At 36.9% G+C, this 23,890-nt stretch overlaps 2 protein-coding genes across 6 annotated transcripts in view; one reads left to right on the top strand and one right to left on the bottom strand.

Annotated features, from left to right (window-relative positions):
- The first annotated feature begins 134 nt into the window (after positions 1-134).
- Positions 135-17,250, top strand: Atp6v1d (ATPase H+ transporting V1 subunit D). Its single transcript, XM_078050094.1, has 9 exons — positions 135-365; positions 4,504-4,621; positions 7,678-7,757; positions 9,366-9,433; positions 9,750-9,794; positions 12,255-12,358; positions 12,943-13,009; positions 14,610-14,688; positions 16,584-17,250. The coding sequence occupies exons 1-9, from the start codon at positions 325-327 to the stop codon at positions 16,723-16,725; spliced, it is 744 nt and encodes a 247-aa protein (XP_077906220.1). The 5' UTR covers positions 135-324; the 3' UTR covers positions 16,726-17,250.
- Positions 17,251-19,149: 1,899 nt separating this feature from the next.
- The window catches only part of Pals1 (protein associated with LIN7 1, MAGUK p55 family member), a 90,763-nt gene continuing 86,022 nt past the window's right edge, over positions 19,150-23,890 (bottom strand). For all 5 annotated transcript variants that reach the window (XM_005322808.5, XM_013357509.4, XM_021724819.3 and 2 more), the window contains exon 15: positions 19,150-22,159. In XM_005322808.5, the coding sequence (XP_005322865.1) occupies positions 21,983-22,159 (177 nt within the window). In that variant the 3' untranslated portion in view covers positions 19,150-21,982. The remainder of the gene's footprint in view (positions 22,160-23,890) is intronic.

Raw genomic sequence — 23,890 nt, 5'->3', positions numbered from 1 at the left:
TGTTCTCTTTTTTCGCTCAGCACGTGCAGCGATTTGCTCAGCAGCCAGGGAGCTGGAAGGGGAGGGGCTGGGAGTCCAACCGGAATTCCGCGGTGCGCGCGCCTTCATATCCGGGCATCGTCTGTGTCCAGCCCATTCCCTGACGTCTCTGACAACTGGAAGCGGAAGTGAAAAATGGGTATCCCTGCTACCTCTTAGCAACGCGAGGGGTCATGTGACACAAACGTTGACTCCAGTAGAGGAAGGGACGGTAGCGGCCAGTACTGGAGCTCTTGCCCCCTCGATTGCCCGGCCGGGGATCCGAGCCGAACTGTCATCGTCAGAATGTCGGGCAAAGACCGGATCGAAATCTTTCCCTCGCGAATGTAAGTAAAAGAACGAGAGGAGTGGCGCTCTCGGGTTCAGGAACGCCTGCCTGGAGCGTGATCCCTCCGTACCCTGGACCACCAGTGAGGTTCCTAGTTTCCCGGCCTATCCTTTGCTCTCTTCCAGGGTCTTGTCTTGAACCTAGGATTTTCCTGGGTGAACCAGACAGGACAGGGAGATAGGAAGAGGCGCCGGTCCTGCTGGCTTCTGTGGAGGTCCGCAGTCTTTATTCGTTAGTCGAGTCATTCATTCCCCTTACGGTTGTTGAGCCACACACTGGATTTATATAAGTCAAATGTCGCCATCTCTGCCTTCACAGAGATCACCGTTTAGCGGCGCGACGGAAAAGTCGAGGGGGGTTTGTTAATGACAAGGGACGTTTACCGCCACGGGAAGCATATAGAAGGTCCCTTAGTCAAAGTGGGGATTGATTCGAGTCGCCCTAGCTTGGACGTCGGATTCAATCTTGGATTCCCTTACTCATTTTCCAAGATCCTGAAGTGTCAGCGGCGGTTAGGTCGGTATCTCTGCGTTTCTGAGGCAGTCCTCTTGCTATTACCACTGCACCCTTTTAAAAGATCTCTGTTAAGACTGCTCATTACATTGTTAAGAGGATATTTGTTTACTACATATCGTTCTTTCCCATTAGCCTGGGGGCTTTATCTAGGATGAGAGAGCGTCTTGATTAAATCGTCCATAAAGATAATCTACAGAGAATGTTCCTTGAACCAACCCATGCTTTGAAATCTGTTCAGTCCTGTACTGCCTTTTCTATTGCCCTGAAATCGTGGTCACATCGTTGGCCAGTTGTAATGAAAGTTTTAAAGTTTTCACAAATGTGCTTAACAACTTGTGAGAATAAATATTGTTCTTGTTTGTGCTCTCTTCTTTCTTTTTTTGTCTTCGAGGAAGCAGAAAATAAGTTTTGATTCTGATACTTAGATCTCTGCATTATCCTGTCCTATGGGGTGTTTTTCCTCATCTTGTAATTTTTCTTACAGTATATGAGGACCCTTAAACAGTTATTTTCAGACTCCAAACTTCTGTCTTTGCCAGTGTCACTATAGCTCTTAATGAAATGAAGGAGTTGTAAATTTGCTCTTTACTTTCACTCAACTGACCATTAGGTTGATTGTACTAGGCAGGAAAAGAGCTAGTTGTGGAGAAAAGCCTATCCTGTGAAACAGATAAGGATAGTACTCCGTTGGGGTAACTCCCGAAACTCCATCCAAATGTCTACACTGAGAAACAACAGTGGCTTGGAGCCGCATAAGGCCATGCCCTAGCATGACCTCAGATCTCCATTAAAATATGGTCATGGGGTATAGCTCAGTGGCAGAGCACTTGAAGCTCTGGGTTCCATCTCCAGCACTACAAAAATTTCAAAATAAAATGCTTGCCTGAAAAAGCTGAAAGTTGATAGGAGAATTAAATATTTGTTCTATCCAACTCCTGATCAATACAGCCATGACTTCCGTTTCTTAGAGCATTTACTGAAAAGAGTTTTTCTGTAATCCTTTAAGAAGTGTCCCTCTGAAGGACCTGAGAGTACTTTTGAAATTTAATCATTGGGAAGGATAAGGTCTCTGTCTCCCCATCTCTGTGGCAGGATAGAACCCTAACTTCCATAATTGCCAGCTAACAAACACACCAGGCCTAATTGCATTTACACTGACCAAAGCTTTGTTATTTTTCACTTCTCTCACTCAAGGCACACTCCCTCATTCTCTTTTTTAACAAGCCCAGTTACTTCTACACAAATCAAAATGTAGCCCAGTGCTTTCCCTCATGTGACACAGTGGTTCCTGAATAAAATCTTTCCCCATTGTTTTAGCTAATGTCTTTTCTTTGACAGAATGATAACATGTTTTTGTTTTTACTTTGGAATTTTTTTGAGTCTAGAGAAGCACAAATGGACTTTGGGCTTAGACAAGAAAAATGATAGGTTTGTGAAGGTGAAAACTGCTATTTGGGAGCACTCAACTTGTGAGTTGAGAGGAAAATCAGTTGCAGGAAGTAAATATTTTCCCCAAGGCTTGACAGCAGTTCTTTGTCATGTAGTCAGATGTCTTTGATTCAGCTGAAAACAAAGTCATTGTCCTAGCTGAAGGTCAACTTTTTTTTTTTTTTGGTAGGCCTGAGCAGTTCTGAAATATGTAAAAAAAACAGGTTTTAAAAGTCATAGGCTAGGGCTGGGGTTGTGGCTCAGTGGTAGAGTGCTTGCCTAGCACGTGTGAGGCACTGGATTTGATTCTTAGCACTGCATATAAATAAAAAATAAATAAATAAAGGTTCATTGACAACTAAAAAATATTTTTAAAAAAGTCCTCAGCTAGAAAATGCACTGGTGACTTCTGTTTCATCAACAGTCCACTCATGATATATCCTCTGAAATGTTGCTTTCACTCACTTATGCACCGGAGAAAACAAAACAAGTGTAGAGTGGAAGCAAAAGAGACATGAAAGATTTGGAGTCAACAGAAGTCAGGCAAATCCAGGTTCTTTTGCATATTAGCTCTAAGTGCTTGAGTGGGTCATTCATAGAGTCTTCTGAAATTAAAATTTGCCCCTTTCATTGAGATGCCATCTTCTAGCAGGATACTAAAAATAATAATAAATTAGCAGAATATTAAATTATTATTAAAATTGTAGGCAGACACTGTGGTGTACATCTGTAATCCCAGCAGTTTGGACACTGAGATAGTAGGATTACAAGTTCAAATTGCCAGCCTCAGCAATTTACTGATGCCCTAAGCAACTTGGTGAGACCCTGTCTCAAAAAATGAAAAGGGCTGAGGATACATAGCTCTATGGTAAATTGTCCCTGGGTCGAATTCCCAATTAACCCCCCCCCCAAAAAAAAACAAATTATCAACCAGTTTACCTATACACTCTAAACTTATTGGAATCTTCAGTAGTAGGATTTTACCAAAATTTGATCCAAGTCCTTTCAGCCCCAATTCTGGTATGTAGTGTCAACAATACTGTATATTAAATGTACACATTAGTGTGGATAGCTCCTGTTCAGGCTGGAAACTGAACCAGCTTCACTTGATTAGATCTCTTGAGGCCAATCAGGGCAAAGTCAGCCACTGCTAACTGCTTTGCAAGGCAAGAACTGTTATTTGCCGCTACTAGACATCTTTAATGTGGGGCAGAACTGAGAGAGTGCAGCTTAGTGGTAGAGCACCTTCCTAGCATGTGCAAGACCCTAGTTCAATCCCTAGTACCATGAAGGGGTGTGGGGGTGTGGGATGGGGGGTGTTGAGGGGTGAAGAGATTGAGAGGGTATTAAAATGAGGCAGTGTGGCAGTAGTTGGGGTACAGTGTCCTAGGTTGAGCCTTTTTAAAAAATGGTACTGGGGATTGAACCCAAGGATGTTCTACCACTGAACTGTATACTCCCAATCCCTTTTTTTTAGTTTTTATTTTGAGATAGGTCTCCTTAAGCTGTTTGGTCTGGCCTTGAACTTGTGATCCTGCTGTCTCAGCCTTCCTAGTAGCTGGGATTACAGGCATGTGACACTGCACCCTGCTTGAGCCTTAATTTTCATTTTGCTATTACAAATGAGGATGGAGTACTCATCCTTAATTTTAGATGTGTTTTTGTATACATGTGGGAATAAATCTCTAGGATAAGTTCCTCGAAGTGGAATTGTTGGTCTTGAGGTTAATTGCATTGCAAATTTTTCTTTGGGGTGCTGGGGGTTGAACCCAGGGTCACATGCATGCTTGGCAAGTGCTCTACTACTGAAGTAATCAGCACCCAAATTTTGATTTGTGTTAGTGGATAGAATATTTCAATCTCCATGGAAATTGAAACATTATTAAATATAACAAGTAAGTATTTTGAACTATGCTGTCATAAAATAAATTTCCTGATAGAGCATATTATGATTTAATAAATACTCCAGATATTGATTATAGAATTGTTTCTGTTGTAAGTAAATAAACTTTTATGGAACAATAAGGTAGAAATTTCTAGTATTGAGAAACAAGTTAAACTTCTCAGCTACAAATTTTATATTTTCTCTCATTATATCAAAAGAATAAAGGATAATTTTAACACTATGTTATAGAGGTATTTTATGTCTTTGAAGCAAAAACAATGAATGTTTTTGTTTGTAATTTCTGTAGGGCACAGACCATCATGAAGGCTCGTTTAAAAGGAGCACAAACAGGCCGAAACCTCCTGAAGAAAAAATCTGATGCCCTAACTCTTCGATTCCGACAGATCCTGAAGAAGATAATAGAGGTAAGTGAACTTTGCTTAAGCAGTATTTATTTTATAAATATCTAAGGAAAATCTAGCATGGACCTTGGCATTTTATTATTTCTTTTTTTCTTTTTTGGAATTGGAATTTGAACCCAGGGCCTTGTGCATGCTGAGCACAACTCTACCTCTGAGATAAATCCTTAGCACTTAATTTTTAGTTATTTTAATTAAATTTTTTTCTTTCAAAAGTAAAAACACCATTATGACAAGTGTAATACTAGAGAAATGCTAGCATACATACATATAGATTTTAGTTTTGGGTAGTTCACTTAATGAAATCCAAACTCCTTAATATGCCTGCAAAGCCACAAAGGCTCACTTCATCTGATCTGCCCCCTGCCTGCCTCTCTGACCTCATTTGGAGCATTCTTTCTGTTGTCCTCCAGGGCCTATCAACTTTTTCTTCTCCCTAAAATGCTCTTTAGGAGTGGCTCACCTGGCATTCCAGTCTCTTCAGAGAGGTCATTGTTGATTACACAATCTGATGTAACCACTATTTTTACTACTGCCACAACTTTGTATTTTATTTGTATTGTAATATGTACTACTACATAGCATTTTCTTTGTTTTGCTCCACTAGACGATACAAGTTTCAGAGACTTTTCAGCACTGTATTTCTAATGCCTAGAATAGTGTTGGCGTATAGTAAGTTTAATCAGTACTTTTTGGGTGAATGATAAATGAATACAGAATTATATATTTTTAAAAGAAAAGGTTCTCTTATATCTTTTCTTTCCCCACAATAATCCTTTCTTTGTTTTCCAGAGGTAGTTCTTCTTGATACTGGTTTATGGTCTTTCATCCCTATGTCACCTATTTGAAATGAAATATTTGGTAGAGTGTACAAAAATTATCACACATGCAGAGGTTATATACATATATAAAATCCCATAATATTTCCTGGTGTGCTCCCTTCTTTCCCCTGCCCCATGATGGCAGAACGTGGACAGCTTTCTACATCAATACATAAAAATCTGTCTCATTCTTCTTCTTCTTCTTCTTCTTCTTTTTTTAGTTGTTGATGGACTTTTATTTTACTCATTTATTTATATGTGGTGCTGAGAATTGAACCTACTGCCTCACACATGTGAGGCAAGTATTTTACTACTGAGCCGTAACCCCAGTTCTCTCATTCTTTATAATAGCTTCATGGTATTTCATTGCATGGATAATGTAATTTAACCTTACCTCTGTTTTTTTTTTTTTTTTTTTTTTTTTTTTTAAGATACTGGGGTCTGAACCCAGGGCATCCTAGGCAAGTGCTCTATTACTAAGCTACATTCCTAGCCCTTTTTAAAAAATGTCATTTTTGTGGTACAGGGGAGTAAACCCTGGTGTGCTTTACCACTGAACAATATACCCAGCCCTTTTTGCTTATTTTTTACGTACACATTTTATTTTGTAATCATTTTAGATTTATAGAAAAGTTTCAAGGACAGTGCAGAGAATTCCCATATATCCCTCACTCACTTTCAGTTTCCTTTAATGACATATTTCTGGATATGTTTGTCAAATCTAGGAAACCAACATCAGTATATTACTATTAACTAGGATTTCACCAGGTTTTCTTTAATGTCTTATTTTTGTCCCAGATCCAATCCAGGATGCCATGTCACATTTTCAGTTTTCTCAGTCTTGGTTTCCTTATTTTTTTCTGACCTCTTCAAATGAGGCTGTGAATCAGGCATTCACATACTGGTTCTGAGCATTCATTTGGCCACCTACACGTCTTTCTCTGCTCAGTGGAGCTCATTATAGTGAATAGGAATATATGTGGTGAACTGAGGTTTTCAACAGCAGATCTGAGTGGTCAGAATAAAAAAAGGCACAGTCCAAGTAGAGTGATTGATATCATCTACTGAATTTAGAGGTTTCAGTCCACTTTTGTCCAGCTCCATTGCTCTGGTCCAGAGGTGAGACAGAACATAATGGCAGAGGAATGCTGCTCAGCTTAGGACAGCCAGGAAATAAAGAACTTTTAAAAAATTTTGCAACAGGGTCTCATTAAGTGACCCAGACTAACCTCAAACTCCTGGGCTCATGTGCTTCTTCTATCTCAGCCTCTTAGGTAACTGGGACTATAGGTGTGCACCACTATGGTTGACTTATAGTTTTTTTTTTTTTTTAAACTCTATTTCTAAAATGTCTAGATCATTTTATTTATTTATTTCTGGTTGGGGGCAGTGTAAGGGATTTATCTTTATCGTTTGTAAATGGATGAACAGTTGAATAGTTGCTTCATTATATTAAATTCCCATTTATATCTAGGCATCTTTTTTTTCAATACTGGGGATTGAACCCAGGGGTGTTCTACCACTGAACTACATCCCCCACCAGCCCTTTATATATTTTTATTTTGAGATAGCATCTCACTACAGTGCCATGGCTGGCCTCGAACTTTCAATCCTCCTGCCTCAGCCTCCTGTCTCTCAGATTATAGGTGTGTTTTGCCACTCCTGGCCTGGCCTTATTTTCCTATAAAAACACTTTGTTCTACTTCTTATCTGTTCCATACTAGATGTATTTCCTTATTGTAGCTGTAGATTTTTACTACTTGGTCAGCCAACTCCCTGCTCATCTGACCCAATTTTTCTCCTCTTTCAAAAAAATTATTGGATATATAAATTTAAATTTATAAAATTAAGTTTTCCAGCTGTCCTTTAGAATCAGTGTGGCATTAGGATTTTTGACTCTTTTTAAATTCACTATAGTGAATTTAAAAGATTAATGAGAACAAATCACATGTTTAGGACCAAGATAAGTTCCTCAGTAAATATTTACTTTTGTATTTACTAATGCATGTGTTCTAATGTTTTAATTATAAAACTCATAGTTTTGCAATGGTGTTAGTGATCATAACCAAAACTGTTCAAAATTGGCAATTTTTATTTGTTTTGTCATTATCAAATCAATATTTGTTACTGATATTTCATACTTAGCATCAAATAGGATAGCTATTAAAGGAACTTAACTTTAATATAATTTTTCCTTATAAAAAACTTGATTGAATCTGCTGTGGGTTTATACTTTTCCAGACTAAAATGTTGATGGGTGAAGTGATGAGAGAAGCTGCCTTTTCACTAGCGGAGGCCAAGTTCACAGCAGGGGACTTCAGGTAAGATGACACAGCAGGCTGGTTTAAAACAAGTTAGTGCTTTCAGTTTGTGATTTCATTATAAATCATTCTAAATTTTAAAATGTATAAGCATTAAAGACAAATAAATGACTTAGTAATAATAAGGAGAAACACTTAACCCCCTCACCACTGTTACCATCCACAAGTGTCTTATGTAGTTACAGGCACAGGATACTTGATTTTTATAGTTTGTTTTTACTTAATGTGGTATCATAAACAATTTTTCCTTATTTTCACATGGCTATACAATCTTCCTCAAGATGTACCATGATTTACTAATTTTTTTCTCCTGATGCAGGTTCTTTGGGTTGATTTTCACGTGTTTGAATATTAGAGAAAATACATGGGTATATATTTTTTGTTTCTATTTAGGCTAAATTTTTGAGAATGGAATTCATTAATTAAAAGGCAGGAGCTTAGCTGGATGTGGTGATGCACACCTGTAATCCCAATGGCTTGGGAGGCTGAGACAAGAGGATCTCAAATTTGATGCCAGCCTGCTAAATTTAGTGAGTCCCTGAGCAACTTAATGAGACCCTGTCTCAAAAAATAAAAAGGTCTGGGGATGTGACTCAGTGGTAAAGTGCCCCTGAGATCTCTCTCCACTACTAAAATAAGCAGTAGCTTTATGGCTTTTGTCATATCAGTATATTCTTTTTTATTTTTATTAACTTTATTTTATTTATTTATATTTATGTGGTGCTGAGGATCGAACCCAGTGCCTCAAACATGCTGGGCAAGAACTCTACCACTGAGCCACAACCCCAGCCCCAGTACATTATTTAGAAAAAGGATACACAGTAGTTTTCAAACAGTCTGTGTCAATTGAAAGTGTTGGTGATTCTCCAAATAACCTTGTGAGGTAGGTAAGCATTGTTATTCTCAGTTTAATACTTCCAGAAGTAAGATGGCTTGTGAGGGACAAGTGGAAGTTGTTTTTAGGATTTTTTAATTTAGTTTTCTTTTCCCAATGACATTATATCTTCTTAAGTAGGTGCTTTCCTTGGAGGTAGGCCTTACAGTCTGAAGGCCTTATGGCCAAGTGAGGTGGTAGACTAATGTTTGCCAGTGCTGGTAGGATAAACAGCTTGCATTGAAAGTTTTCAGCTCAGGGAGGAAATCAGTAAGTGTGCTTTAGAATGGATATGGGGAAAACACTTTATGTTGGAACCAGATAGGGAGTTAGGTAAAACCTGAAAGGAAGTTGGAATAAAACATTTGAACCACAGCTTAACCAACTACATAGCAAACCTAAAAGAAAGAAAGTTTTTTCCAAATTACACTAGCAGAATGGGAACCCCTATCACAGATCCACGTACTGACTGAAAATTCAAAAAATCCATGTACTTTAGAATCATCCGTTGAATATTTCTTATGCCTAATGTTTTAAGTATTGTTCATTCTCTGTTCTCTGAGCCCTTCCTATGACAGATTTTCCCCCTTTTCTGGCAGAAAGACAATTACCAAAATATACTTCATTGGGACATCTCATTCTTGGTCTCATTTAATGTGGAGACTAACTCATTGGGTCTGTATAGGTTGATTTCTAAAAATAAAACTAAATAAAGGCTTTGTCTTTTTCTGTAGCACCACAGTTATCCAAAATGTAAATAAAGCCCAAGTGAAGATTCGAGCGAAGAAAGACAATGTAGCAGGTGACTTTTCAACTCTTTAGAATCCTTGGAGGAAAAAAGGTGACATTTAAAAATTAACATTTGTACAATAATACCTTGATATGCCATTTTTTCTTATACTTAGAACAACTTGACTGACTTTACATGTTAAAACCATTAATAGGTCCTTATCATTCAGAATTGAGAAGACAGGTTCTGAATTCATTAATTGAAACCAATTATAATTCCAGGCCTAATCTCTTGACTTTTGAGTATTTGGTGAAAAAGAAATATAGGAAACAGTAGTTAAGAAACAGTACTTCAAGACCATGTTTATAAATGCTTCTGTATTTAACAGGTGTTACTTTACCAGTATTCGAACATTACCACGAAGGAACTGACAGTAAGTGTGACACTTTTTTTTTTTTTTTAATATGTGTGTCTGGGATCACCTTTTTCCCCTTTATTTTTTTTATTTTTTATTTTTTTAAGACGGGGGGAACTTTTTAATATTTATTTTTCAGTTTTCGGTGGACACAACATCTTTATTTTATTTTATGTGGTGCTGAGGATCGAACCCAGCGCCCTGCGCATGCCAGGCAAGTGTGTTACCACTTGAGCCACATCCCCAGTCCCTCCCCTTTATTTTTTAATTTATTTTTTCTTGGGTGCTGGGGATCAAACTGAGGGCCTTGTGCCTGTAGGCAAGCACTCTACCACTGAGCTACATTCCCAGTCACCTCTTTCCTCTTTAAATGAACCTGGTCCTGGAAATGATACTAGTCAGACTGTTTTACAGTTTAGAAGTTCCAGTGTTAGAAGTTCTCTTATTAGCTAAGGTCACATTAGTTAATCAGATAATCAAAAAAGTACTTTGGTAGGAGTCAGAAAACATTGTGCATCATAGAATATTTCATTTGCCAGGTGTAGTGGGGTGTGCCTGTAGCCACTTATGAAGCTGAGGCAGGAGGATCACAAATTTGAGGCTAGTGTAGGTAACTTCGTGAGACCCACAATCAAAAAAGAATAAAAAGGACTGGGGATGTAGCTCAGTGCTAGAGAGCTTATAGGTTCAATTCCTAGTACTGAAAAATGTTTTATTTTAATGTAGATATATATAATTTTATAATCATTTGCTATTTAAAAAATATTAAGCCTTTTCTTTTGTTAAGAATACACTGATTAGACTTCTGTGTTGTCTTTCTGCAAAAACTATACCTATAATGCATTGTTTATAATTCTTTGTAAAGTGGAATAAAATCTTAGATGCTATGATGTAATCTTTTTCTTTTTTAGTTGTAATTGAGCACAATACCTTTATTTTATTTATTTACTTTTATGTGGTGCTGAGGATCAGACCCAGTGCCTCACATGGGCAAGGCAAGCACTCACCACCGAGCTACAATCCCAGACAACTATGATGTAATCTTAATGCTGAATCTTTTTTTAAACCAGAATTGAACCCAAGGGTGCTTAATCCCACTGAGCCGTATCCCCAGCCCTTTTCACTTTTTAAATTTTGAGACAGCTTCGCACTAAGTTGGTTAGGGTCTCACTAAATTGCTGACGCTGGCTTTGAATTTGTGATTTTTTTACCTCAGCCTCCCAAACCACTGGATTTACAGGCATGCACCACTGTGCCCAGCTGAATCTTTTTTATAGCTCCTTTCCAGTATTTTGTTCTTGTCTCACTCATTCCATTTCTGATTTGGTAGCATTATTTTGTCTTCTAGAAGTAGAATTGCTTTTTCTCCATAGAAACAATATTCTTTCTTTTGGCACTCGTGCCTTATTGGTTTGTGTTATATATTCAATTATGAAATATGCAATATTAAGTATGACTTATATACAGAAATAGAGAGCATTTCTGAGAGTCCCCTCTTAACGGAGAGCCACTGTTGTTAGAACAAAGAGACCAGGCTGGATGCAAACTCTGAAAAACAGCGAAAAGCCTTTATTCAGGAATGGGGTCATGGTTCTGATGGACCCACTCTGCTGTGGAAAATGAGCCACTGAACAAAGGAGGGGACTGGGTTTATATAGGTTATGGGTGATTTAGTGAGTATGTCAGTTTGGGCACTCAGGAATTTGGTCTTTTGCTTGGGGGTCAGTAGCCAGCATCTGGCAAGATTTATCTTGGAAGAGATTAGTGTTTCCTGGAGACTATCATTCTAGGTTTAATTGAAGCACTTTTTTCCTCGCCTATGGCCAGCATCTGAAAAGGATTTATCTTGAAAGAGATGAAAGCTATCAATGTATGGCTTTCTTTTTCATTCCCCTTTCCCAGGCTTCACTATTTTGGGATTTTTCCATATCTAATACTGTCCAGTGGGCAACAGGCAGTGTAGTTTCAAAGGAAGCTAGTCAAGTGAAGGGTGGTCAAAAGCTTCTCTTCTAGGGCTGGGGTGTGGCTTAGTAGTGGAGGTCTGCCTAGCACTCGCAAGGCTCTGCCAGCCCCAGCCCCAGTACTGGGGGAAAAAAAAAGTTGGGGCTGGGGCTGGGGCTGGGGCTGGGGCTCAGCAATAAAGTGCTTACCTAGCACGTGCAGGACCCTGGGTTCGATCCTCAGCACCACATAAAATAAATAAAATGAAGGTATTGTGTCCAACTACAACTAAAAAACATTAAAATTTTTAAAAAAAGTTTTCATCTCTAGCTGTAATAGACTAGAATCCTTCAGGGAAACTGTTTAACAGATGCTTCTACAGTGTCTGGCAAGTGAGATAGGCACTTTTTGTTTGCATTTAATAGGAAATAAGAGCATTTGTTTTTCCATGTTTGGTGTTTTTCTGAACTATCTTAGGAATTTTATGGGAGATTATTTACTCTCTATTTGCAAATGTTGTCTGACTGGTTTTTTCAGGTTATGAACTAACTGGTTTAGCCAGAGGTGGGGAACAGTTGGCTAAATTAAAGAGGAATTATGCCAAAGCAGTGGAACTACTGGTGGAACTAGCTTCGCTACAGGTAAGTAGCAGCAAAGCTGGAGAACTCCTGTCTGATTTCTCATATGCTTGTGGAGACATTCAGAGATTGTGCAGGAGCACACTGCCCTTTGTACTTTATGCTTTGCCTATGATCCTGTGTAAAAAAACCCTAATGTTTTGATTTCTACAATGGTGGCTTCTGCACAATTGTTCCTACTTTTCCTTACTTACCAAATGTATGTGTAGTGTTTCATTTTCACTCTATTGGTGAGAACAGCCATAGTCAATGTTAGTTTCAAATGCAAATATAACATGATTTGTGCATGAAGCCATTTTTTTCTTTTTGTGGCCACTTAATGTATATCTAGGTTATTAATGAGTCTGTGCTTTTGTAATTTTTGTCTTTATATTGGTGAGTCTGAAGTAAACACATTATAATAACATGGAAATAGTGTTAGCTCTATGGAAATCTCTCACAAATTTTGTTTTTTAAAGCATGTTGAAAAGAAGTTGTCTTTTAGGTTCCTAAATGTTTTCTATAGTTACAGTCTGAGTGGAGCCAAGTGAACAGGGTATTATTAGGAAGACTTTGTATTACAATACTAATTTGTTCTCTTATTTTAGACTTCCTTTGTTACTCTGGATGAAGCTATTAAGATAACTAACAGGCGTGTGAATGCCATTGAACATGGTGAGTCAAAGCTGCTGAGAGGTGCTTTGTTCATTCACTTCTCCCTCCCATCTTATTAGGCAACTACTAGGACTTAGGCTCAGTACTGAAAATTGAAAGGTGAATAAGACACTGTGCTGCTCTTAGTGTGAAAAACGAAGTGTCAGTAGTACCAAAACTTGTAGTGAAGTGAGAGATCCATGTATATGATCTGGGGGAGTTAAAAATTGTAGAATGTCTTACTAATATTTGGTCAGGCATGCAGGTGGTAAAAGGCAAAAGCTGTTTCTCAAGAACCTTGATGTTTTCTTTAGTTCTTTCTAATGGTTGAACAGTATATGTTAAATATGTAATTTTAAATCCATCTCTTTAGACTATCCTAAAAGTAAATTTTTTCATTTGATACATTTGTTTTCTGTTTCTTTATTTCATTATTTCAAAAACTTGACTGCATAGTATTAATGGTGCTTTTTGTTCAAAAAACTGTTTCCATTAAAGTTTTAAGGCAAGAAAGGAGCAAAATTTGAAGCAAAAATTTTCCTTTGGTACTCTGTTAATGTTTTAAAGGAACATTTTTTAAAAATCTAGAAACTTTTTGGTGGTGCTGGGGATCCAACCAGGGCCAGGCATGTGCTAGGCAAGTGCTCTGTCACTGAGCTCCATCCTCAACCTTCATTGCTTGGTAGGCCAGGGCACATGGAACTGCAAGCAAAACAAAATGGATATGGTTAATAGTTCCCACCTTCAAGGCAATTCATGTTCTAGAAGTTGAAGAGGCAAATTCTGTGTAAAGTAGAGCTAATAACTCACATAAAATTAACTTATTAGTATTCTCACAGCTTGTTTTTTTGTTTTGTGATAATAGGGATTGAACCCAGGGGAACTCTACCACTGAGCCACATCCCCAGTCCTTTTTATTTTCTATTTTGCTGTCCTCGAACTTGTGATCCTCCTGCTTCAGCCTCTCCAATTGCTGGGATTATAGGCATGTGCTACAATGCCCTACTCCTCTACTCAGTCTTTTTCTTTCTTTTGTACCCAGGGTTGAACCCATGGGTGCTTAACTGCTGAGCCACATCCCCACCTTTTTTCTCTTTTGGTACTGGGGATTAGACCCAGTGGTGCTCTACCAATGAGCTATAACTCTAACCCTTTTTATTTATTTGTATTTGGGACTAAGTCTTACCGATTTGCTTAGGGCCTCACTAAACTGCTGAGGTTGGCCTCACACTTCTAGTCCTCTTGCCGCAGCCTCCCATGTTGCTGGGACTATAGATGTGCCAATATGCCTGGACTTTGCTTGATTTTTTTTTTTTTTTTTTTTTTTGTGGTGCTGGGGATTGAACCAGGGCCTTGTGCATGCAAGGCAAGCACTTTACCAACTGAGCTATGCCCCCAGCCCTCTGCTTGATATTTTTAATCATAGATTGAAATTATATTTTAAAATAACATTTGTAGTTCAATGTTCCCTATTCATGTATTCAGTATATTCATTGTTGGATCTATTGTGGTGCAATGTGTTATCTGTATAAAAAAATAGAAGGGCACATACCAAAATATTCACAGTAGTTACTTTGGGGAGTTTGAATTATATTTCATTTTGTGTTTTTTTAAACTCTAGTCATCATTCCCCGGATTGAACGCACCCTTGCTTATATCATCACAGAGCTGGACGAAAGAGAGCGAGAAGAGTTCTATAGGTTTGTTGAAACTGGGCAGTTACTGATCATTTTTTTGTTTTCCGTAATCCAAAGGCTCAATTTGTTGAATGATAAGTTGGCTTACATTCTTTAGAATTAGCATAGCTTGTACTTTGTTGTGATAAATATGAAGCAAAAATTAATACAACAGTACTTTTATGTGCATTTTTGCTTTTCATGATTTTAGTTATCTGTTGTCAACTGCAGTCTGAAAATATTAAATGGAAATTTCCAGAAATAATCTAGAAGTTCTCATTTGCATGTTGTTCTAAATAGCATGTAAAATCTCATTCTGTCCCAGTGTTAGGAGGTGAATCATACTTTTGTCCAGCATATCTACACTGTATACCCTACCCAGCTGTCACTTAGTAGCCATCTCAGTTCTTAGATCAACCATTGATTTTCTTACTAGTGTAATGCTTGTGTTCATATAACTCTTACTTCATTTTATAATGGCCCCAAAACACAAAGGTATTGATGCTGGTAATTCAGATATGCCAAAGAGAAGCCATAGCATTATATAAGGGAAAAAGTCAAAATTCCTAGTAAGAAAAAAGATCAGTTATTGTATTTAATTTATAAATCAAACTATAATAAGTATGTATGTGTATAGTATTTTCAGTCCACAGTTTGTTTAATCTGTAGATATGAAATTTGCAGACACAAAGGGCCAACTACATAAGAAAAAATACAGTATACAAAGGACTCAGTGCTATCCAGTTTCAGACGTCCACTGCAGACCTTGGAATAAATGCCCTGCATGTAGAAGGGGACTACTGTACTGCCAAAGACTGTGGAGACAGATCAGTGTCAGGTTTTGCATATATCTTAAATGTGGCATCTCCAGAAATTTAGGCCTTTGAGAGAAACTGTTAAGACCTGATTATTCTTTAAAATGAAACAATTTAGATTGGGTGTCTCCTACATAAAAACTGAGAAAGAAACTAGAATCATTTAATCAGCAAATATGTACTGCATGTTGAGTGTGTGTGGAGATGGCATAAAGTATTTGGGGCATTTCCAGATAGAATTAGCTCAGCTTTGGAAATATTCATGTTCAGGAATTGGTCATGAAGATTTAGAGTTAGTAGGGATAAATATTAAATTGGTGATGTATGGCGTCAGCATTCCTGGTTCAGAAGAAGCAATAACTATCATGTATGAAGATAAGATTTGTGAATGGCCCTCCCTTCTTCCTTACTCTCAGATAATGCTCTTGTCCCTTCAGCCAACAGAGGAACCATCTTGCTTTCTTTTCAGCACCAAGCAGATCTGCTGGAGGGCCCATCCATCCTCTGTACCCCAGTTCCAAGGAAAGGTCCATTGTCCTCCTTAAATGATAAATCCTTCTCTCCTGGTATACTAGGTCCTAGCCAATTTTACCACAATGTGATCTCATTATCAGCTTGTCTCTATCTTCAGTCTTTCCACATGTACGGTTACCTACTAAACACATCTACCTAATGGTCCTGTGGCCCTCAATTTTAAGAGATTCAAAGCCAAACATAGGTAGGTGAAAGAAGTAGCGTTTAGGGAAGACATGTTGTCTTTAGTGCTTGAACAGCATCTTTGTATGATGTATACTCGCCTTCAGTGATGTTCAGCATTGATCCAAAATTTTAATACATATCTGAATGCTCAAAATTTGTTCCATTAGGGAATGGATTTCAAAATTTATTAACCTGGATAGGAGCTTGTGAAATCAGCTTATATCTTAAATTAGCATATTATACCCCATCTTTCTTTAATGGGTTATAAATTACTGATATTGAAATTAATGGTTATCACATTTTGTCCTAGTTAGGTTTATTATCATCCTTGTTACAAAACTAGAAGAAATCAAATCTACTTAATAGTGAAGATGTGTTTAGAAAATCTCCCCTTTTATCTTACAGGTTAAAGAAAATACAGGAGAAGAAAAAGATTCTTAAGGAAAAATGTGAGAAGGACTTGGAACAACGGAGAGCAGCTGGAGAGGTGATGGAACCTGCTAACCTTCTGGCTGAGGAGAAGGACGAGGATCTTCTGTTTGAATAATCTTGCCTGCTCTGTTCTTCCAGAAACCCCCAATACTGGTTCCAGCTTAATTCAGTGTAGGTTTGATACATGTGGCTATTTTTTGGCCTAAGAATTTCACTGGTCATAAAATTTACCTGGGTGTCCACTTATGGGGTTACTTTTGCAGACTCATAATTCAGTTATTTATCACAGGTGAATGGGATTTGTAAAACCTGCCCAGTAACTTACAGGATTTACTCACTGAAATGTCATGCTATTCCATTTACATTGTGTTACACGTGATCTATTTACCAAGCATTTTAGGACATACCCTTTAGGGAACATTAGTGGTCTTAGGCCAACTACAGTGAATCTGCCTTTGTTCCTACCTACAAGCCTTGGCGCTGTTTCTGACGTTAGTGCAGTCTTGTTTTACCTTGGTACTTCTCTCCTCGAGCTTTATGAAAATCTTCATTTCCTTGCATGACAGATCTCGTCTGTCATGGAACAGTTCTGCCAATTTAAATGTGTGTTATGAACAGAGTAAAATGATTTAAAAAGTAAGTTGTTTCCTTTTTATTATTAATTTACTGCTAAGAATAGTAGCCACATTCTTATGCTCAGATTAGTGACTGTATTGCCATCCACAAAGCTTTCTCTTGCTGAAGTGTTTAGTAAGTGGTAAGTAAGTTGCTTATTTATTTCTTTTAACTCCCTTTAATTATCAGTGTTTTACTAAAAAGCTTTTTTTGAGGCATTTTTGCATTACGGGGTTACTAATAAATGATTGCCAATGAGTTAGGAACTTCATAATTCTTTCCTAAACATAAATTTTCATTTTGAAATAAATAATGTAACTTTTTATTATTTTATAAGCAATAATAACTATCATGTATGAAGATGAGGTTTGTGAATGGCCATCACAGGTGATGACTGAAGTTTTTGGTACTATTTGATTTGGCATATTTACCTATGATTCCTCAGCCTTTCAGTCAGTTCCAGGCATTTTGGGCATGACATCCATGGAATGGATAGTTTTAAAATTGTGGCACTAGCCTTAATATGTTTTAATGAATCGATTTCACAGTTTAGGCTATTTTTAAGTACTAAATAATTTTACAGACATTTAATGCTTGCTATCAAATAATAGATTAGTTATTATGTGTCATCACAATAATCATAAAAGGTATACTTTAATCCCCATTTCATGGAGGAAAAGTTTGAGGACAGGGAACTTCAGTAATGGCCTTAGGTTAAAAAGCTAAAAAGTGGTGACATGGGGTCTCACCAGGTTGCCCAGGCTGGCCTTAAATTCACCATTCTCCTAGCTCAGCCTCTTGAGCAGCTGGAATTATGGGTGTGTGTTTCAGAGTTTTTATACCTCAACTTTTATCCTTTGTGCCTCCCATGTGTTTAAAACTTAAGGTATTTAAAGGTAAAATTAGGACCTATCCAGGAGATGATTGGTAGAAAGCTTGGCTCACAGAATAAACTCTGAGTATAAATTCTTTGGTGATTAGAAAACCAATTATTGAATTCACAAATAGTTTAAAAATAGGCAACACTGGCTGTTTAACTTCTAATTCCCCAATATCTTGATGAGGTAAATTCTCCTATACTCACTCTGCAGATGAGGAAATTGAGGCTTAGATGGGCCAAACAGCATAACTGCAGTGTAAGTCAAGTGGTATCTTGATTTCAGAAGCTTGGTGCTTAAACAAGCTTCTGAAATCAAGAGGCAAAAGAAGATGGGGGTATAGAACCAGAATTATTTGGTGAATTTTCATTTAGATAAATTCAGTATTTCTTAAAAGCTCTGGAGTTTATTGGCCTTGTTTAAACTGCCTTTACAACTGCAAATGATCCTATGGTTTAGCATTTATTAAAAAGAAATCAAGAGAAAATAGTGGACAGTTTGTTGTATGGAACTGGAGTGATCTGATCCATAGGAGAAGGGGATAGATCAGGAATAGGAATTGAAAAATAGAATGGGGTAGCAGGTGTTTATGTGGATTAAACTTTTTGCTGGTATATGATTTATGTCCTTTGGGAGATACCGAATGATCTGGTAGAAAAAAGGGAAAATGAAGTATGTTATGTGTTTGCCAACAATTCACATGCTATCCTTGGCTTCCTTAATTCCTGTTTAATTTAAGGTAAATTTGCTACAAGTATTATATATCTCATTCCCCTGAAAACTTTTCAAGTTCACAGCCTTAAGTTATCCATTTTTGGTAGTTGTTTTAACTATTATGGAACAGGACCTTCTTACTGTACCAACAGAGGACATTCTGTTGCAACATTCCACAATAAGCAATAGCCTAAAAGGTAATTTGTGTTCTACACAGAGGTTCCAATGGTATTACTTTTGGGGAACACTCGCAACAAGAAATTGGTCTTTATATATGTAGAAACCTTGAATGGCAATGGATATAAACATGGCAAAACAAAGTACTCTGTGGCTTTTTGTATTTGAAATATAATTGTACTCTTTATTTTTCCATACAGTGTGCAGTATAACATCTCAAAACAACAGTGCAGATACAAGAATACAAAGGGGATTAACAACAGATGTCAGAATGGTTACCTTCATTAAGGCTATAACCCTGGTTTATATTTTCCACACACATTCATAAAATTACATTCAACTCATTCCTTATCAATACTTTTTCCTTAGGCCAGGAGAAACGGGAAAAAAATCCAGACGTTAATTTTCATAGAAAGTAAATCTGGATTCGTCTAGATAATATTCTTCCACTTGTTCTGACTTAATGAAAATTTAATAAATGAAGACACTTCCTGGTTTGGATTTCCCAGGCATATTTCATTAGCTATTGGTATAATTTCTATAATAAGTCGTTAAAACCTCCATGACTGCAGTTTCCAATCAGAACCATGGAGGGACAAGATATAGAACTGGCTAAAATGGCTGTACAACCAGATGTATAGCACGGCTTTTCTCCGTGTTCTGCTGAGGCAGTCGGCACAACAGTTTTCATATTGTTGAAGGACTGTGTTGAATATCAGCACATCTGTATCACTAGGACTCAGGAAAGTTCAAGACAAACATTTCTATCCCCCTACTTCTGCTGATGAATAAGAGAATTATAGGACTTCATTTTTCCTGGAAATATCTAATACCTTAGAGTTTCTAGACGTCATCATGGTTCCTTTTGTTTGTGAAAGCCACGTCTTGATAAAATGGGAGCCTAGTGGGGCCCTACGATCAGCAGTGGCACAACAGCCTCTTACTGACACTACCTAAAACCTTACTCAAACTTCCATGGACTGTCAAAATTTTCAATCTTGAGGTTGAAAACAGCTGTCAGTTACAATATGCAGTTCACAAAACTCCACTGTTGACCACAGACTACCTTTTGTACCTGAGAAAGAAAACTGGAAAACTGAAAAAGAAATTAAGTGCTAAGTATATTCCTTGTTTTTCAATGCAGAATATTGTGTGTCCTTTACATTTTCCTGCTACCAGCTGGAGTGTTTTAGGCCTGAGGAGACAGTATGAATAGCATTCCTTCCCTCAAACCAAGAATGTTACTTCTTCCCAAGGAATATTATCTCGAAAGTATTTTCAGATAAGACACACTCCCCAGCCAACTGAAGAGGCCATGCAAATTTGAATAGAAAAAGGCAACATATAAACTGTCTACATTTGTTCAAATAAAACCATGTAGAAGAGAAAAAAATCACATATATACATGACACCGAGACAAACTACTTATTATTAATAACAGTTGCTTGTGTTAAATTAAGTGACAAGTCAGTATCATTCCAGTGTTTGTTTAGCTTTGGGAACAGGAAATGCTGTAGCTAAAGTTGTTATAAAAACAAAAATAAGGCATTCACATTTGTGGTTGTTTGTCACACATCACACTACCTTAAAGGCACGAAAAGACTACAAATTAAACTTTCTATGACAATAACACTGCATTTTAAAGCTACAGTTACAGAGACAGTATAAAAATCCCATTAGCTTAAAATTTCTTTTACACCTTAGCAAACTGTTCAATTGAGTCAAGAGGCAGACATTGTTAGGATAAACACCTGTTTCTATGTGCTTAGTAACTTTTCCCTTCCAATGTTATTTTCCTAAAATGTTCAAATGACTTTCAGGTCTTCCTTTCCTTCTGATCTCAAAGTCAAGTGTCAAGGTATTCCGTGTGTGTGTGTGTGTGTGTGTGTGTGTGTGTGTGTGTGTGTGATTTTATTCTAATGCTGAGCAAATGTTATCAATGACTATTTGTTGATCTATTAAATATTAGTATATGTCACAGCAGCTATAGTCCTCAACAGAATTCCAGTTTGTTAATGTAGCACAGTCAGAATAATACTGTGCTCATATGTAAAACTGCAAAAAAATCAAATGTGCTATGTCCTCCCATGTATATAAAAAACTATTTGCATCACGAGGAAGAAACTTTTAAACAGTCACACAGTTTGAACGTTTGCCATTCATAAAAAGCATAACTGATACATCCTATTTGTACTATTCATATCAGAGAAAGGAAGCAAAGCTATCAAATCACTTGTGACAATTTAACAAAAATATTCAGAAAATTATATCTTTAAAAAGATCAGTGTGTTTTTTATACCTTTAACTACATTAGAGTCTGCTGAGTGTGCAGTCTTATTCACAAAGTTTGAGCTTAAAAAATGGTGCTTCTAATGGAATGTTTTTGTTTTGTTTTTTAAGAATTAAAAGACACATAAATGGATAAAAACCCCCAAAGCAGCTCCAAACCAAAGTGGCACGCACCATTTTTATTTTTCTTCTTTAGGAAAGTATTTCTGATTACTAAATCAGTCTCCTAAGCAAATACTACTTTTGCTCAGTGCATAGAAGCACAGACCCCAAAATATTCCCAATGAAGTCATTTAAGTTAAATGTTAAATAACAGCAATATTTATAACTATTTGAGACATGGAATATTGTGTATATACATACAAGTTTTTCATAGAAATATGATCAAGCAATCAGAAAAGATTTAGTTAGGTGAAAACAAAAGTTTTTACCAGGATAAAATGGAACTGCTCTGTTGAAGGCTTTCATTTAAATCCCCAAATGAGCCAAGAACCCCTAAAGCCATGTATAGAGAATGAAGAATGTTGTGCACAAATAGCCTTAGGGGACTTCTCACTAGTTAAAAAAATCTAAGAGCTGGTCTGCAGTTTGTCCTGCTGTCTTTCATCTTTATTCTCAATCTTGCTGAAGTATTGGGGCCATCTTCCTATGGCAGTTTGCCAGATCAAGTCCAATCATGCCACAGAAAGAATGTTTCCTTCATCTCAGCCAAGTGGATGGCACCCACTGAGGTTCTGTATCAAGTTTGTTAATTAATCTCAGCAATTCCTGATAAGCTTTATCAAGATCTGAATTCACAATTGCTGTGTCGAAGTAGTGGCCATTGTTCTGCTCCATCTCTCTAGTCTTTTCAATGATTTCTCTCAACTCTTCAGGCTGCAAAGAGAAGTAAAAAAACAAAACAACAACAAAGAAAACTCTGAGTTCATCCTTATCCTTACCAAAATACAGAATGAGTCAGATGACCCAAGAACAAGGTGTGCCCTTACATTGCTTTCACTATTTCTCAAACACTTGACCTCAAGACTTCATTTCCAACCTCTCAATGGGGCCCACCATGGTTTCCTCTGCTCCGTCTGGCACCTTCAGAACTTACACTATGAATCATTTGGGATTGTATTTCCTGTTTTATACCATCATTTAGGTTTTCATATATTTTTGTCTTACTCTGCTATAAGGCAACAAGCTCCAAATGTTAGAAACATTTTTTAAACATTTTAGGGCATCATAACCTCTTCCTAAAAGAAATATTTTCTGTAACATACAGTCAACTTTTCTAGTTGGAGCAAGGTTTCAAAATCCTTCTACTCTTGACTCTGTTAAAAAATGCCTGCTCTTTGTGTATCTGAAACAGTTATGTAGAAATCATTATGCGGAAAAGGAATGAAAAACAGGTTATTTTTTTCTAAAGAAATATCTTGGGTAAAAACTTTTTTAAAAAGTTTTTACTCGTGTCCTATATATAAGACTATGGGACACAATGAAAGTTAATACTATATTTGAACCCACAAAACAACTTATGTTATTCAACCGAACTAGTTGTAATAGTAGGAAAATAGTTGTAAAATTACAACTGGCTTGTCCTGAGGCAGCTTCTTTGTATAGCTCTTTAGTTTTCATTCTGGAATGCCATGCATCTGAATATGGTACACAGAATCCCTTGTTCCCTAGCAGGGACTCTATTTCACCATTGCAACTAAATACAATATAATATTTTTGCTAAAACTTACATCCACTCAAAGCTTGAGATCAGTTTTTGACAAATTTAAGGCATTATTTCATCTATGCCAAAATGGCTTATTTAGTACTTTATGTCTGAATTTCTTGTTGAAATTACAATCCATGACCAAGAGGAAATAAAATATTTTAGCTTAAAATGTTCTGAACTGAAAAGTAGACAAAACTGACAATTTCATATTGCCACTTAACTACTCTTAACCCCTTTCCATTCTAGAACAGATTCAGGAATTCAAAGCACAATTTGTTAATGGATTAAGTGGTTACATTTTGCACCATTTTTTTAGTTAGTGCAATTTCATTATATTAAACATTTGTTTTTCACTCAATACTTCACATCACCTGAGTAACAAAGCACTATCAGAAACAGCAAAGGAGACAGTAACATAAGTAGAATAAAAAGACCATGAGATACCACCATCTAATCAACAACAAAGGAATACACATTTTTATAGGTGTGCATGAAACATTCACTAAGACAGAAAAGATGGTGGACCATAAAATAAGTCTCAGTGAATTTCAAATGACTGATATCTGTCAGGGCCTATTCCCTGATTACAATGGTTATAAATCAAAGATATTTTTTTAAAATCCCCACACAAAAATTAAATAATATACTTCTAAAAAACCCATGGATTAAAAAAGAAAATTTCAAGGGAAATTAGAAAATATTTCTAACAAAATGATAAAAATGGGGAAAATATAAATTAAATGATAAAATGGGTACATAGCTCAATGGTAAAGTGCTTGCCTGGCATGCATGAGGCACTAGGTTTAATTCCAGCACTGCCAAAAAAAAAAAAAAAAAAGATAACAATATTAAGCTTTCATCTTCAGAAACTAAAGGAAGTGCAATTAAAGTCAAAATGT

This window comes from Ictidomys tridecemlineatus, chromosome 5 (assembly GCF_052094955.1).
Source record: "Ictidomys tridecemlineatus isolate mIctTri1 chromosome 5, mIctTri1.hap1, whole genome shotgun sequence".
Classification (NCBI taxonomy): domain Eukaryota; kingdom Metazoa; phylum Chordata; class Mammalia; order Rodentia; family Sciuridae; genus Ictidomys; species Ictidomys tridecemlineatus.
This window is presented reverse-complemented; position numbering and strand designations above follow the sequence as displayed.

Bases quoted from the DNA above. Each gene is read 5' to 3' on its own strand.
- Atp6v1d (XM_078050094.1), top strand. From the start codon at position 325: ATGTCGGGCAAAGACCGGATCGAAATCTTTCCCTCGCGAAT. The intron at 366-4,503 runs GTAAGTAAAAGA...TAATTTCTGTAG, and splicing joins GAAATCTTTCCCTCGCGAAT to GGCACAGACCATCATGAAGG. The intron at 7,758-9,365 runs GTAAGATGACAC...CTTTTTCTGTAG, and splicing joins TTCACAGCAGGGGACTTCAG to CACCACAGTTATCCAAAATG.